Raw genomic sequence first — 15876 nt, 5'->3', positions numbered from 1 at the left:
ATATATGTACATGCTGATGTGGTACACTTACACTCATTCTTAATATGGTCACAAACTCAAACCTCCAAATTCTGGACACTTCTGTATAATTATGTGGACACTGTTTTATGTCCCCATTCAGTCTGGGTTCTTTCAAATGTTTCAGCATTACGGAAATTATATAGCCCTACATGCGTATTACTGGCTTCAGTCTGGTATTGTCACGTTCATACAAAGGCCCATTGGGAAATTCACAAACATACGCAAAATATGATGCATTTTATGATTGCACAGAATTTAAATTTCTGTGTGGACTAGATGAAAAATCTCCTAACTGATCCGCCAAGTAGAATTTGTAATATACTGTTACGTAAAACACCAATACTTGTCTGCTATAATAAGTCAAGCATTGACAGTGTTTTAGATTATGAATATGAATCATTAAAAATATGAATAAAAAAAACACTTACCGATGGGTTACTGGGGTTATTTGGGTTATTGGGCCAGCTGCTGCAGCTGTTGCAGCTGCAGTCTTAGCGGAAGCAGCTGCAAGTGCCTGTGAAAATTATAAAGTCCATTGTCAGAAATGTGTTTTTCAGACATGATTTGAATAACAGAACAAAAAGTCTTGAAAGCGGATGAAACCCTAAGCTGATTTTGTAGTTTGTTTTCCTGTACAGGTGAAAAACTACAGAATGGTACAAATATGGAAGGCACAGGGTTTCTACACATTTTCCATACTTTTCCAGACTCAAATTTCCTAAATTCTCTGTAGAGCTAATTTATCTTCCATTCTGTCTATATATACGTAGGTTATGCTAATATGTTGCCATATATGTTCAAGAAGATTGTAGCGATGTACTGTAGCTCATAGAAATCAATGAACCACTTAACCACCGCCTTAGCTGTGCGATGGGGTCAAGTGGCGAAAATAGCCAATCTACAAGCTCACAACACATCACAATGCAACATCGTTAGCTTGTAGATGGACTATTAAATCCTTTTTTCTTTTCCCCCCCCCTACAATAATGGGTGTAATCCCTATTGAAAGTGTTAAAGAAAATAAATTACCTCCTGTTTTCTTCTGTTTTCTGATGCTTGATTGGCCTCTCCAAACTTCTTCGACATTCGAGATAGTTTAGCCTGAAAAAGATCGCAGACAGACAAAATATTTTGGGTTACAAACTATAATACATTTCTACTGTTCTTACATTACCATGTATATGTAAATGAATAAGTCTTATTGCATGTATGTTTGAATAAAATGTATGAGGAAATTATTGTTTTCAATGAAAATGAAAGGTCTGCTTACTTGTAGTGTACTAATGCTGTGCTGGTGTTTGGTGCCACAGTCTATCTTTTCTACTCTGTCTTTCAGCTCTTGTAAACCTTTATCAACAACCGTCCACTCGAACGCCTTCAACTGCTCTGTCAACAACTGCTGCACAATCTGAAAAAGAAGAATAAGAAAAAAACATGTAATGTCAAAATACCATTTCAGAACTTCAACTGAACAAGCTGTATTCACTCAAAGTTTGAAGCCTACTATTTGAAGTGGGAAAGAGTATTCGTATTTGTAATTGCCGCCCTTTGACCGGAACAATTAATGTGTGTGTTCCTCTGGATTGCTTCCCAATGTATATTACTCCAACTACCAGCATGCCTTGCGCACCTCCCTTCCAAAGCCACTCCTCACTGGGGTGAGAACATCCCCCTCATTAAGATGAAAACTGACATGCATATTGACTGTCGTTTAAAGTTTGACCAAACAGGCTAATACAGTTCATTTTGGTTACGTTGTACTTTTATTTGGCGGAATCCTACTAATCACTGTCTTTTTGAGGTCTACTTCCGGGAGGCATGGAGTTCATACACAAGAATGCAGCCACAAGCCTTCAGCTTAAGTCAATAACCTTGACTGCCAATTACCTTGTCAGGCTGTACAACGCGGTCAGGGAAGAGAGAGGAGTGAAGGTGGAGCGTTGTTTCTTTTATTAGTTTACCTTTGTTTGGCATTTTTTAAGTTCATGATGTATGTATTCGTTTTAACTTATGTCTGCAAATATAATGCTGTTAGTTGTTTACATATCTTGTGTGGGAGTGTCACAGTGCCCTTCACTGGAGGGGCAGGTAGAAGCTGAACTAAATCTAAGTATTCAAATTTGGAGACACCTTTGGGGTTGGATTACATCACAGTGTAATACTGAGAGTGAGAGTGTCTAACAGGAAGTACTGGAAGAACTGCCCAAGGAAGTTATATTGATGCTGTGGACATCTGTTTACATTCCTCAGGCATGAAACCCATGTTGCGATTGGCAAAGAAAAGACAGCTTCCAGGGACACATACAATGGAAGTTTCGCCCTATAGACACATTCTGCGTTAGGTCGTAACCAGGCTTTTCTCCTCGTGAGACAGGAAAGCTTGGGAATGGGGTTACCATAGAGTTCTATTAGAATTCTAATAGATTGGCTGTGACTCTAGATGAATTTAAGGGGAGTTACAGCTAAACTAGTACAAGCCTGTGAGGACATACCGGTAATCAATCATGCAGAGATTATAAGAACAATTACATGTGCTAAACGTTCTTTTCAGGAATGTTCCCTTCATTGTGTAAACATTGCCAACATGAACTATTTAGCTTGGCTAAAACATGTCATCCCTTCTAAAATGTGCCTGAATGCAGCAACTAGATTCTTTGCATTTCATTACATATGTAAGGATGTAGAGGATTATAGTTACAAAATGAGATATCATTTGTTTAGCTTTATCCAAGAATTTTGGAACCGCTTATAGTTTTCTTTATGAAAAATAAGGTCTGACAAATCTGGCTTCAAGTTTTCCAGCTCAATTTGGAAAAATAATTTATGCATTAAACAAAAAATGTTTATAATAATAAAATATAATAATATATATTGTTTTTAATTGTTTTACTTTAACCAACAAATGAATAATGGGGCATTTGCTCCACAAATCTTTATCATACACTTATATATTACAAATATTACAACATAATAAATTAAATAAATAAAAGTTCTGATTTGGGGGTCAATTTTAACTTTTTATTTTAGTTATATGATTAACAATTCTTCCATGTTCCTTAAACAATCTGAAACTTTAAAACATTATCAGCTGATCTCCCCATTGTTTTAGAACAATAATAGTAATCAAATGTAACGTTTCGTCAAGTAATCTCTAGTCAGATCCCTATGAAGGTGAGAAAACGTGCCCCTTTGTGTTTGAAGAGAGGCAACATCGCATCACCAGGCTTTCCACATGGCGGAAAGCCTGGTTTTCATTCCGAACTGACCAGTGTGACTTAAGCCATGCCTACTCTAGAATTATAGAAAGTGGTTTCCGGTTGGCGCCACTTTGTTTTCAGTTGTTACTCCAACTGAATGCCGAATCGAGTAGTTAAGTCTCACCAGGCACACTACGTGTTGGAATAAAACATGATTATTATACCAAACGAAACAAAATGATTGTACGAAATGAAACACATTATGATGCCTCTGGCCGCGGGAATAATTTTGGAGGTGAACAGGTGCTCTTTGTTTCCGGCATGATTACATTATCCCAGTCTAGGCGAGAGGCAGTTATCTCAGGCCTCCAACTAGGTCTCCACTAGGACATGAAAACACATATTTTCACCTATCATCCACACTATTCTGCCATTTTTACCCCCTAAAACAGAGACATTTGAAAACTCTGCTGTTTTGTTTTGAAAACGCTGCCACAGCGCTTTCATGTAGACGGGCAGGAATGGAGACCTTTTGAAAATGATGACGCACACACCCACGAAATGAATGAATTGGACTAGTACTTACCGGTTCAGCTGGCTTTTGCCCACCAGAGCACCTTATTATTTGTAATTACGTATCGCCCTTACGGGTTATTCTACGCATGTTGGTGCAGCTGGGCACGTAAAGTGTAGACTACTACTAAGAACATTTCCACAAACATGGTGAAATTCATCAATTATATTATCAAGTGAATTTGTTTTTTGTGTATTTGTAAAATGGTACAGCTTTAAATTAGTTACAGATTTGCACTGCATTATTGATTAACCGTATTTATTACTGAACTATTGCTATTGCTTGTTGGTTAAAATGATCAAACTTATTTTTTTGGGGCTATTATCACTTATGTTTATAAATGTACATTTTTAGATTTGTAAGCTGCCAATACTGCCTAAAATGCTGTCTATACCATTCCTATACCACATCATTTTGTCACATACATTTGCCATTTACAGTAACGTTGCACTACTGTTTTATACTCTTACTGTACTATTTATATTATACTATATATATTATTATTTTTACTAACTTGTAGCTGCACCAATAATTAACTCATTGACTGCCACTGACGAGTACACTCGTAAGTTGGCCCGAGGTCCACATTGCCAATGACGAGTTGACGAGTGTGTGGTGTTTTCATTGGTTTACACTAGAGGGCGCTGTTCGCCAACCTATGAGTGATCCTATGACTTCTGGAGAACAGTAGAGTGGGAAATAATGTGATCACAACAAACCCAGCCCCATCCGATCTAATGTTAAAGGATTTGAAAAAAACGAATTTTCTTTTTAGCTTTTTGTTGCTTTTTGGCGAAAACAACACATTCAATTGCCCACAGCTATGGAATGGATTACCGCAGTGGCACAATTCTTTTTCTCTGATTCTACGAGACTCTGCAACTAGGGGTGTTGGAAAAAAATCAATTCGAATACGAATCGCGATTCTACTGTTGGACGATTCAGAATCGATTCTCATTTTTAAAAATATCGATTTACAAAAAAAAAAATAATAATGAAAATTGGGGGGGAGGATCTTGGATTTACCTTTGTGTGTTTACAATATTATCAGTTGATAAAACCTTTACAATTATAAAAGCTACATAAATGTACTCTGTTCTCATGCCAGCAGATTGGAGTAGATCCTGAAATCCTATGTTTTGAATCAAGAATCGTTTTGAATCGAGAATCGTTTGTTTTGAAAAAAATCGATAAAAATCGGAATCGTGACCCCAAGAATCGGAATCGAATCTAATCGTGAGATAGCAGACGATTCACAGCCCTATCTGCAAAGTCTTTTAAAGTGATCGGTGGGTGGATCTTCGTGAAGAAAGATATTCTATGATTTTTCAAAGGTTAGTAAATCGGAATCGCTGGCGAGGGCAGCTATAGACGATGTTTTAACTCTGGCAGTCAACGATTAATGGAATTTATTCCTAGATCAGTGGTTCTCAAACTTTTTAATTTCAAGGACCCCATCTGAGTGTACAAATGGAACCAAATGGACCCGTAGAGTTACAGACCTCAAGGAACCCTGAGAGTCCCTGAACCCCACTTTGAGAACCACTGTCCTCTTTTTAAAATTACACACTGGTATCGGATCGGTACTCAGTATCGACCGATACGCATCGGAATTGGTATCGGGAAGGAAAAAAATGGTATTGGTACATCTTTATATATTTTGTTGTAAATCTAATGTTGCGTTGGCTGAATGTGCACAGAGTTGTGAGCCTAATTGAATACAACGTGGGGTAATATGTCTAATTGTTTCATTAATATATAATTATTGACATCGGAAAAAGGGCGTTTCTTAACTTTTTGGCTGCCAATGACAAGATTTCTCGTCATATTTTGCAATGGCTCACAGTGCCAATGACGAGATTTGTGTTTTCAGTGGTTTTCCACTAGATGGCACTGTTCACTCGCCTATGGGTCTCCGTTTGGCTCTCTATGAAGGAGAGGAGCAGCGGGTCACGTGATCGCAAAACAAACAGCCTATTCTCTCTTGTAATTTGATCTGGAAGAATGGATTCTCCGCTGTTTGTGTAGCTTTTTGGCGAGAACAGCCTACTGTACATTCAAGGCCACAACTATGGAACGGATGATCCCCCCCCCCCCCCCCCCCCCCCCGATTCAACAAGACTCGGATACGTCGGGGGATTGATCATACTGGAGATAAATATTCTATGATTTTTCAAAAGTGAGTGAAATTGGCAAAATTATGTTTTATTTCTGGCAGTCAAAGAGCAAAAGAAAAAACGGGTGGGTGTTTCTTCAAAATGTGGCCTTCCCAGGTTCCCATACTCTGGAGGGGCGATCACAGATTTCAATATGGCAGACAGCGTGCCGTGAAGTTAGAAATTGCACATTTCACTGAACGGGATAATAACAGCAATGATGTCATGATATGTCGGAAGATTGTCTGCAGGCCTTCAAAAACGTTGTATATCTCAGGTATGTGTGCTTGTATAGCTTCAGCATATAGACGTTAGCAAGTGATGCAATGCTAGTGTGCTACCATTTAATTTGGCCGGCCACAACGCTCCTCAGAGCGGACACAGGCGGCGTTCGCTGGCCGGTGCTTGTAGATCTAGGCTTTTCGTCTTATTTCGATAGCGCCTGAACGGTAGGTCGCTATCTTTTTTTTACCAAAATCAGTTTAGATAGTTTTTCTGAGCTTTCCTGTCAAGTGTATGGCTGTGGGAGTATACTTGCTGCGCTGGTTCACAAATATTCAGTCTTTTGTATACCGTTTATAACTTTTCCATCCCTACAGTATTCAAAATATGGCTTGTACCATGGTCTTCATCCATCAATAAAACAAATATCTTATAATAGGGGGAAATAAAAGACAGTATATTAAAGGGCATAACAAACCTTTTCAAGTTTAAGGCGACTGTTGGCTTTTGCAGTAATTTTTAGTTCCAGCTGCGCTTCCAACTCCACCTTGGGCCTTTTCCCCTCTCTTTCCACCTTCGGGCCATCTTTCTCACCCTCTGACAGAGTGCGCTTAAGTTGTGAAGAGGGGTTCTTCTCGACTTTGACCACTGTAACAACAAAGTAAAAGCATGTGAGTTTGGTGTACATCACTGGCACAATATTGGCCAATAATTGTGTTATGCTAGTGGTAGCACAACATGTAGTTCGATATATCCCAACTGTAATTTTTCAGGATTTGAACTTTATTTATATCATATATATTATAAGTTTTGTTTTGAGTAGAAATTTGATTTTTTTTCTCAAAATCTTACCGGAACACAAACAAAGAGATCAGGAAATCAGAATTTTGTTTTTGAATAACTTATTTTTTAAGATTCTTATTTCGTAGTCAACAGGCATCGAGTTATAAGAATGCATAGAATAGCAACTGTCATAACCTGTCATCTCTCTAGTTACACAATATTCTTCAAGGAAATGTTGGACATTCACTTGAAACAGTAGAGGTTCGGTTCCAATGGGTACTGTGGCCACAGGGGACAGTAGTATCAAATCTGTGAGTCAGTTTATTTCCAATGATTTAAGTACATTTTTGGTCACAGGGTAGTTTGGTCTAAAATTGCTGACCCTAAGGCTTTGTTCAGACTGCAGACAAATCTGATTTGTTTCTCAAATATGATCTTTAAGACTGACTGTCCACACTGTCATTTGCAAGCGATCAGATCGGATTTGTGTATTCAGAATTTCAGACATTGCCGAAAATAGTACATCTACGAGCTCACTACATCACAAAGCATTGTGAGATTTTATCATACGTTGGCGCATAAATCAGGCTTCAGTGTCCAAGTGTCCAGACAATCTGATTTGAATTCGCATTTCAAGCCATCTCATAAATGTCAAGTGGATTTAGGATATGGAAAAATGTACATTCAAACTGAAAATAAGGGAAGATCTCCTCCAAAAAAGATGGGGAAAATGGTTATTGTATATAAAAAAAGGAGAGATGTGAAGCAATATTAGAGAACAGTTTAAATGTGCACCCCCATAAAGGTTATAAATATGTATTTTATTTGTTTTTTGTTTTATTTGTATGTTTATACATGTATGTCTTTTTCTGTTTATTTTTGTACTGTGAATTGTATCATGTATCATGTCAATGTAAACCTTCAATAAAGACAAAGTTGTAAAAATAAATATAAATGTCAAGTGGATTTGTCTTATAAGCAACTGATGCCTGAAATACTATCCTGACCATTACTAAATAGTTATCAATTAACTTGGAGTTCATATTCATTTTACTTTGTGCTTAGCTGAGGCAGAAATTCATTATGTTAGAATTTCCACAAAACTGTGTTTTCAAAATGATAAATTCAATGAATGCTGTGATTACAGAGCATACTTTGTACATTCAGTCTGTGCATACGGTTTCCATAGAGCACATTGATCAAACCTTTATATTATAATGGGAGCAGGAATTTAACATTGATGGCTAAAATGTGTAAAAGGATCTGTCAACATTGAACCAGTTGACCGTTAAGCATGATTTATCCTTCATTGTACAATGGTGTCACAGGCGGAAAATAGCAGATCTGCGACACATGTGAGCTTGTAGATCGGCTATTTTCCGCATTCAATTGGGCATTAGTCCCCACTTGCTCTCATACCTGTGTCAGATGGAGGAGTGGATGTGGGTCGGGATGGTTTTGAGGACTCTCCAACTTCCGTTTTTGCTTTCACATGGTCCACCTCCATCTTTACCTCCTTTGTTGGTCCTTTTTTCACCTTCTCTTTACAAGCCGTCACCTCATCCTTTACTTTCTCCTCTTTCACTTCCTTAGCTGCTTCCTTGGTTTGAATGGTTTCCTTTTCCTGGTCAAGAACTGAAGCTGCCTGGGTTGAGGAGGAGGATGCAGGGACTAAGGAGGTACCTGCCTTGGCGGAAGATGTTTTTCCGTCCTTTTTTGCAGATGTGGAGGTCTCCGGGGCCTTGGCCTCCATAGTGTCAACATCTGTCTCCATGGGCTCTGTGGAATTAGTGACTGCCCTGTGGTCTTCCTCTGGCTCTTTTACAGATAGAGCTGAATCATTAATTGTCGGCTTCAAAGAATCCTTCGCAGTGGCTGCATCATCTTTTGTAGTGTTAATTTCCTGAAGAAAGACACCAAAAAGTATGATAAGGGATGTGAAGTGGTGCTCTATGGAGTTACATTTGTGTCTTTATTAACCAAACAAAAGAAAAACATTTGAGAGAGAAAAAATATAAACAGAGCAAAGAATAGTTTTGAAAGAAAACGAATTAAAACAGCAAGCAAAAAATAATAATTTGTAAGCAAAGGAAATTATATAAACAGAACAATTTTTTTTTAATTAAAACAAATTAAAAATGCAAACAAAAAAATATATTTGCAAGCAAAAAAATATAAGATTTGAAAGAAAATAAAAAATAATTGAGAACAAAACTTTTAAAATTCAAGAGTAAAAAAATAAGGAAAAACGGTTCAAACTACATAAAACAAAATACTTAGTAAAATGTTTGGGTAATAAAATGTGTGGTGCTAAATAAAATGTTTTTAATGTTTTTTTTCCTCATTTGCGAATGAAAGTTGTTTTTTCTGATTGCAAAATGCCTTCTCTCTCAAAACCTATGTCTTTGGTCTCGATTTTTTTTTTCTCTCTCTTGGATTTGTTTGTGTGAGGGGTTAAAGTTCAGAAGGCGGGTCCTACGCTGATAGATGTAAGACACCTCTCCATTGGTCACTTGGAGTCTGAGTGACAGCTCCCCCTTCCTTATGTAGCTTGTTGAATGCAGGGATGGAGGTGTGTTACGGCCAGCATGGTTTTTTGATTATTATTATTATTAGCAGTTTGCAAAAAAAATGAAAGTATAATGCAAGGTCAGCTAAGAGAATTTAAAACCTAAGAAAGATGACTTGTTTCCATTGGGGTCCTTTGTACTCAATTCATAGAGACATTTAATGACAGACAGATATACACTACTATGCAAAACATCATAAAAACAAAAACAAAAAAAATATGTACAGTAAACAGTTTGAGTAAACAGATTGATGGAATACTTTATTAACAGTAGGATACAGAGGTACAATTGTACAATGATTGTTATAAGGATAACACAAAAAGGCTTGTTTCCATTGTGGTCCTCTGGGACTGAGGTCAGGGCTCCATTCCAGCTCTGGACGCTACACTATTCGTTACAATATTGAGCATTTTAGGCTATTAGCAATTCAGATGATTCCCTAATGTTAGGTTTCTGTTCTACTTACAGTTTGTGATCTGTATTTAAAATTGTTGTATTGTTGTTACTGTTATAGTAGGCCAGTGGTTCCCAAACTTGGGATCGGGACCCTCAGAGGGGGTCCCCAGATTAGCTTAATGGGCAACATTGTTTTCTCTCTCAACAGTAAACAAACCAACCTATACAGTATAAGTGTATACAGGGTAACACATTTCTAAAGTGACAATTTAATGACTTTTAAGACCTTTTTAAGGCATTGTGCGCTTGTAGTTCGGCTATTTTCACAATATTTATCTGTGGAACCGAGTCAAACTAAATCTAATGCCTGGGTCAGGGTGGGTGGTCCCCACTTCAAGTATGATTATTTTGGGGGGTCCCCAGTTCAAATATGATTATTTTAGGGATTCACAGCCTCGGAACCCTTTGAAATTATAAAATAAAGCTACATTATTTTATGTTATATTCGTTATTCTAATTAAGGCAAGGCTGAAGTGACTGGCCTATTGGCCAGGCCCATTCCAGATAGACTGCTTTGGAAACGTTTCGTCTGATAGTGTGCTTCAGGCTGTGAATCCCTAAAATAATCATATTTGAACTGGGGACCCCGCAAAATAATCATACTTGAACTGGGGACCACCCACCCTGACAAGCACTTGAAATTGTAGGCATTATATTTAGTTTGACTCGGTTCCACAGATAAATATTGTGAAAATAGCCGAACTACAAGCGCACAATGCCTTAAAAAGGTCTTAAAAGTCATTAAATTGTCACTTTAGAAATGTGTTACCCTGTATACACTTATACTGTATAGGTTGGTTTGTTTACTGTTGAGAGAGAAAACAATGTTGCTCATTAAGCTAATCTGGGGACCCCCTCTGAGGGTCCCGATCCCAAGTTTGGGAACCACTGGCCTACTATAACAGTAACAACAATACAACAATTTTAAATACAGATCACAAACTGTAAGTAGAACAGAAACCTAACATTAGGGAATCATCTGAATTGCTAATAGCCTAAAATGCTCAATATTGTAACGAATAGTGTAGCGTCCAGAGCTGGAATGGAGCTCTGACCTCAGTCCCAGAGGACCACAATGGAAACGAGCCTTTTTGTGTTATCCTTATAACAATCATTGTACAATTGTACCTCTGTATCCTACTGTTAATAAAGTATTCCATCAATCTGTTTACTCAAACTGTTTACTGTACATATTTTTTTTGTTTTTGTTTTTTATGATGTTTTGCATAGTAGTGTATATCTGTCTGTCATTAAATGTCTCTATGAATTGAGTACAAAGGACCCCAATGGAAACAAGTCATCTTTCTTGGGTTTTAAATACTCTTAGCTGACCTTGCATTATACTTTCATGTTTTTTAGTTTTTTTTTGCAAACTGCTAATAATTCAATCAATCAAAAAACCATGCTGGCCGTAACACACCTCCATCCCTGCATTCAACAAGCTACATAAGGAAGGGGGAGCTGTCACTCAGACTCCAAGTGACCAATGGAGAGGTGTCTTACATCTATCAGCGTAGGACCCGCCTTCTGAACTTTAACCCCTCACACAAACAAATCCAAGAGAGAGAAAAAAAAAATCGAGACCAAAGACAGGTTTTGAGAGAGAAGGCATTTTGCAATCAGAAAAAACAACTTTCATTCGCAAATGAGGAAAAAAAACATTAAAAACATTTTATTTAGCACAACACATTTTATTACCCAAACATTTTACTAAGTATTTTGTTTTATGTAGTTTAAACCGTTTTTCCTTATTTTTTTACTCTTGAATTTTAAAAGTTTTGTTCTCAATTATTTTTTATTTTCTTTCAAATATTATATTTTTTTGCTTGCATTTTTAATTTGTTTTAATTAAAAAAAAAAAATGTTCTGTTTATATAATTTCCTTTGCTTACAAATTATTATTTTTTGCTTGCTGTTTTAATTCGTTTTCTTTCAAAACTATTCTTTGCTCTGTTTATATTTTTTCTCTCTCAAATGTTTTTCTTTTGTTTGGTTAATAAAGACACAAATGTAACTCCATAGTGCTCAGACTGCTAATCAATCCAAAAATTCAACAATGCTGTAAGCGTATTTTAGGATTCCATCTCTATCTAGGGCACAGTTTTTAAAACTTCTACATTATACAAACCTTTTTTTTAGACTCCGGAGCCTTTCCTTTCTTTTCCAATTTTACCACCTCTTCATCTGGTCCTTCCTTGCTCTCTGTTGAAGATGCTGAACACCCATTTGATGGGGAAGGCAATGAGGCCTTCTTTCCCTCCTCCGTGTTTTTCAAGTCAAAGTTGATAGATTGGAATGGTGATGCAGGAGGCGTGTCCTCCCTGGCTTTGGGACTTTGGGAAGAGGTTGGGGAAGGGGACAAATTTAGGGACAGGGACGGAGGAGGGGAGCCCCGCGAGGCTGGGGAGACGGGCGAGTTTGCGGGGGACGAGTTTGAGTCCAAAAAGTCATTTTGCTCTTTGTCAGAGACTTTTTGCCCCTCCTCTTTGTGCGTGCCATTTACTACAGGTGTCACGGGAGGGGGAGATGGATTCGACGACGGTTGAGCTGCTGATAACAAGGTGCTGTGAAGGGTTTCCAGTTGCTGCCGATCGCTAATCTTCATGGTTTTCCTGGCACGGAAAATCTTCTTTTTCTCCTCTGCCACAGCGACTTCCATTTTTACCTGGAGAGGGTGAAGAATAGATGACATTAATATGACAATTTGAACAAGATTACAACACACTTCCCCTTCCCCATGTTAAATGCTTTACTGGAAAACTATAGAAAACATTGCAGAGTTTCAGAGGAAACACTAGAGGTCACTGTGGTGCCCCATGATTCTCTTCTTTGTTCTGTTCTAGAAGGTTCCTTTTCCACTTTGAGGTCTGCATAACAAATCATTGCTTCACAACTTCATGTCCTAATTTGATTCAGATATTGTTGAAAATCCCAGCAACTTGTGTCTTCTCCGAGGCTCCCCAGCATTTTTACACACACACAGACACACACAAGTAAGTCCTGAGTGATACATATAAGCAGCAGCTCAGACTACCGATAAGCACTTACATGTTACTAAAGATTGCTCCGAACAGCACTAACCAAAGGCCCCTAGTCTCAGTTTGCTGATTAGCCTCAGGATTTCAAGTATGGGCCAGCCCTGATCTTGAGAACAGAAATGGAACCGTAGCAAAACAACACAGCCTTTCACAATGTTCTCTACCCCTCCCCCCATCATCTTATTGGTCATAGCCTCAGCCAATCAGAGATGCCAATTTGAGTCAGCGTTAGCAACAGTAATATGTTATGCAAAAGCTGCAGAGTTTCCATTCCCGTACGAATTCACGTTTCAAGCTAGTTTTCGCAACTTATGTGCATTTGTTTCTGATGATTTCACATTTATGATAGATAAGATTTATATGCAGGTGTCAATCTGATGTGTGAGTAGTCCGGTAGAAGAAAAATGAGCCAATTTCTCAGTCTCAGTCTGAACATCTTAAAGGAAATCTAATAGTATGCATTACATGCGATTGAATATCTTATTATTCAAATAATAATAATTAGCACCTCACCTCAAAGTGGCACACTGATTATCATGTGATTTTCGGTCTAATGCTTCAGCAGCACCCTAGAAAAGAAAAACAACATACAGTTTTGATTAAATTATGTTTACTGTAGGTTTCACAGTGTGCAGTCTTCAGACTCAGTCTGAGCCTTGTTTACAACAATAGCAGGCTGATTTGGAAGATTGTGTGATTGTCGACATGATGCATGCCTAGTTTGCCTACTGAGAAATTGTAACACAATGTGCAATTTGGCCATTTTTCCAATACCACGTTAGATCAGTTGAAATAATGCAGGTACGATTCATCACCAAGGGTGGGTGTGCAGTCTTGTTCCGCTACACAGTACAATTAAATATGATAGAAATTAAACCGTGTTTACAACCTTTCAAAAACACTGACGTTTCAAAAACTTTGACTACTTCACGTAGAAACGTATGAAAAGTATAAATATAATGTTCAATGTAAAAACTAGTTCAAATGAAAAGATTTATGGACAAAAGCTGCTGAGGTATATAGCCATCATTGCACACCGTCTCCCCCCACAAATGGCAAAGCAATTAAAGCAATCAATAAATGAACCCTACTAGCAAATTAATTTAGGCGAGATTTTAGTAATAAAACAAAAGCAAGCTAATTCCCCCTGTCTAACATGAATAACTGTGACTTCACACTATGGCTGTAACATTTTAAAATCAGTAATCAGTCAAAATCAGTCAAGTCAAACAGTGGTTAATTATGTTTAAAATGCCCATAAACATCCTCAAGCCAACCCTTTTCCTTGATTAAAGAATACTGTTGCTTTGACCTTAACAGGCCTTATGACAACCTTATAATGACAGACTTTACAATGACAACCAAGACCACAAGGTGGAGCAGTGATTTGAACCGCCTAGTCACCAGCATTAAAATACAGGGCTAGAGGGCCTAGAGAATATTCTGCCTGCCTATGCTACCAAGAATAATCCTCCTACTTGTGGGTTCTTGAACGAAGGTCCTTTTGTCCCTGGCAGATTTCTGTTATATTTCATAATTATGTTTTACTCTGAGGTGGAAACAAATAATCAAATACAATACAAATCTATCAGCCATGACTTGTGTTTACCGTGTGGTTTGATCTAATGACATGTAACTATGATCTTATCAGTAGTTCTGCCTAAACATGTAGACTCTCTATACTTAGTAAAATGGACCTGCGTTGCACTGTACTTGATGAGTTCTTTTTTTTTTGTATCTACACAAAATCTCTTCGCCCGAAAATAGCAGATCTACAAGCTCTACAAGCCGTAGGCTGATTTTGTAGTTTGTTTTCCGGTTCAGGTTCAGAACTACACTACAGCAGGGTAAAAACGTGGCAAGCTGCATAAGGCTGACCTTATAGTACACAGTGATGCAGCTGCAGCGAATACATTAATAATGGGTGTGTTAGATTTAGGTGTGCCCAATGCTGATGACTACCATCTATGCTTGCACATTGGCCCCCGTGGCTCTGGGCACATCTAAATCTAACGCACCTATTATTATTTTCGTTAGCTGCAGCTGTGTTGTTTACTAGCCATGTTTTTTCTGCAGTTCTTAACCTGTACAGGAAAACAAACTATAACGTGTATAATTCCTTTGATGTTGGGCTGTCACTGCACCACAACCCGAAGCAAATTGTTTCTATGCAACCCGTACTTGGCAAGTACGTTTTTACTCAATTATGATGAACAAGCTTCTGCATGCTCTGAATAGAACAAAAATCAGGTAAAAGAATACAATGACAAATAAAATACAAGCACTTTCATTGGGAAAATGTGAAAGCAGTGCTAATCAACAATTCTAGAATGTTAACACGGTTCTAGACACAAGTGCACTGTTTTTTCCACTACTACCAGTCTACAAGAACAATGACCTTTTTGTCCTACCCCTGGCTTCCTGCAGGCATACCGTTTACATTTCAGCCTGCTATGGTAGGCTGTCTTCTGAGTCACCCGAGAATTTTACAACATCCGCTAAGCACACCACGCTCAGTAAACTCTTTACACTGCATGTAAAGCTGAGAGGCAAACTAAGCTGCTGACTAGGTACACATGACACTGTAATAGCCATACTTTTTTTGTTTGTTTTTCTGTCATTAAAAACAACAAGTCATAATGCATTTCAACACAGTTGAAATGCATTATGTTGAAAAAAAGTAACCCCAAGTCAAAATAATGTAAGTGTCCATGCAGCATAAATGAGGACGTGTAAAATTCCCAGCATGCTACACGCGTAGTTCACATTCCAACGTTACTGCTCAGTGCAGTGCGCAACCTTCCCCTCCCCCACATTAAGGTTTCATCAACTGTGCCTGGTTTCACTGCAGAAACTCAA

General features: G+C 38.0%; 1 protein-coding gene across 5 annotated transcripts in view; it reads right to left on the bottom strand.

Moving 5' to 3' along the window:
- atf7ip (activating transcription factor 7 interacting protein) overlaps window positions 1-15876 on the bottom strand; it is a 47284-nt gene that overhangs the window by 11543 nt on the left and 19865 nt on the right. For 3 of the 5 annotated variants that reach the window (XM_080448153.1, XM_080448155.1, XM_080448157.1), the window contains 6 exons: window positions 12108-12644; window positions 8373-8856; window positions 6649-6818; window positions 1292-1429; window positions 1051-1122; window positions 450-535 (listed from right to left, as the gene is read on the bottom strand). In XM_080448153.1, the coding sequence (XP_080304279.1) occupies window positions 450-535; window positions 1051-1122; window positions 1292-1429; window positions 6649-6818; window positions 8373-8856; window positions 12108-12644 (1487 nt within the window). Of the gene's footprint in view, window positions 1-449; window positions 536-1050; window positions 1123-1291; window positions 1430-6648; window positions 6819-8372; window positions 8857-12107; window positions 12645-13027; window positions 13129-13530; window positions 13587-15876 lie in introns of those variants that run through there. The other 2 variants (XM_080448154.1, XM_080448156.1) reach the window with 2 other exon arrangements.

The sequence above is a fragment of the Gymnoscopelus braueri genome, assembly GCF_963280865.1.
Source record: "Gymnoscopelus braueri genome assembly, chromosome: 2".
NCBI lineage: Eukaryota > Metazoa > Chordata > Actinopteri > Myctophiformes > Myctophidae > Gymnoscopelus > Gymnoscopelus braueri.
The sequence above is the reverse complement of the archived record's forward strand: the minus strand, read 5'-3'. Positions and strand labels throughout refer to the sequence as shown.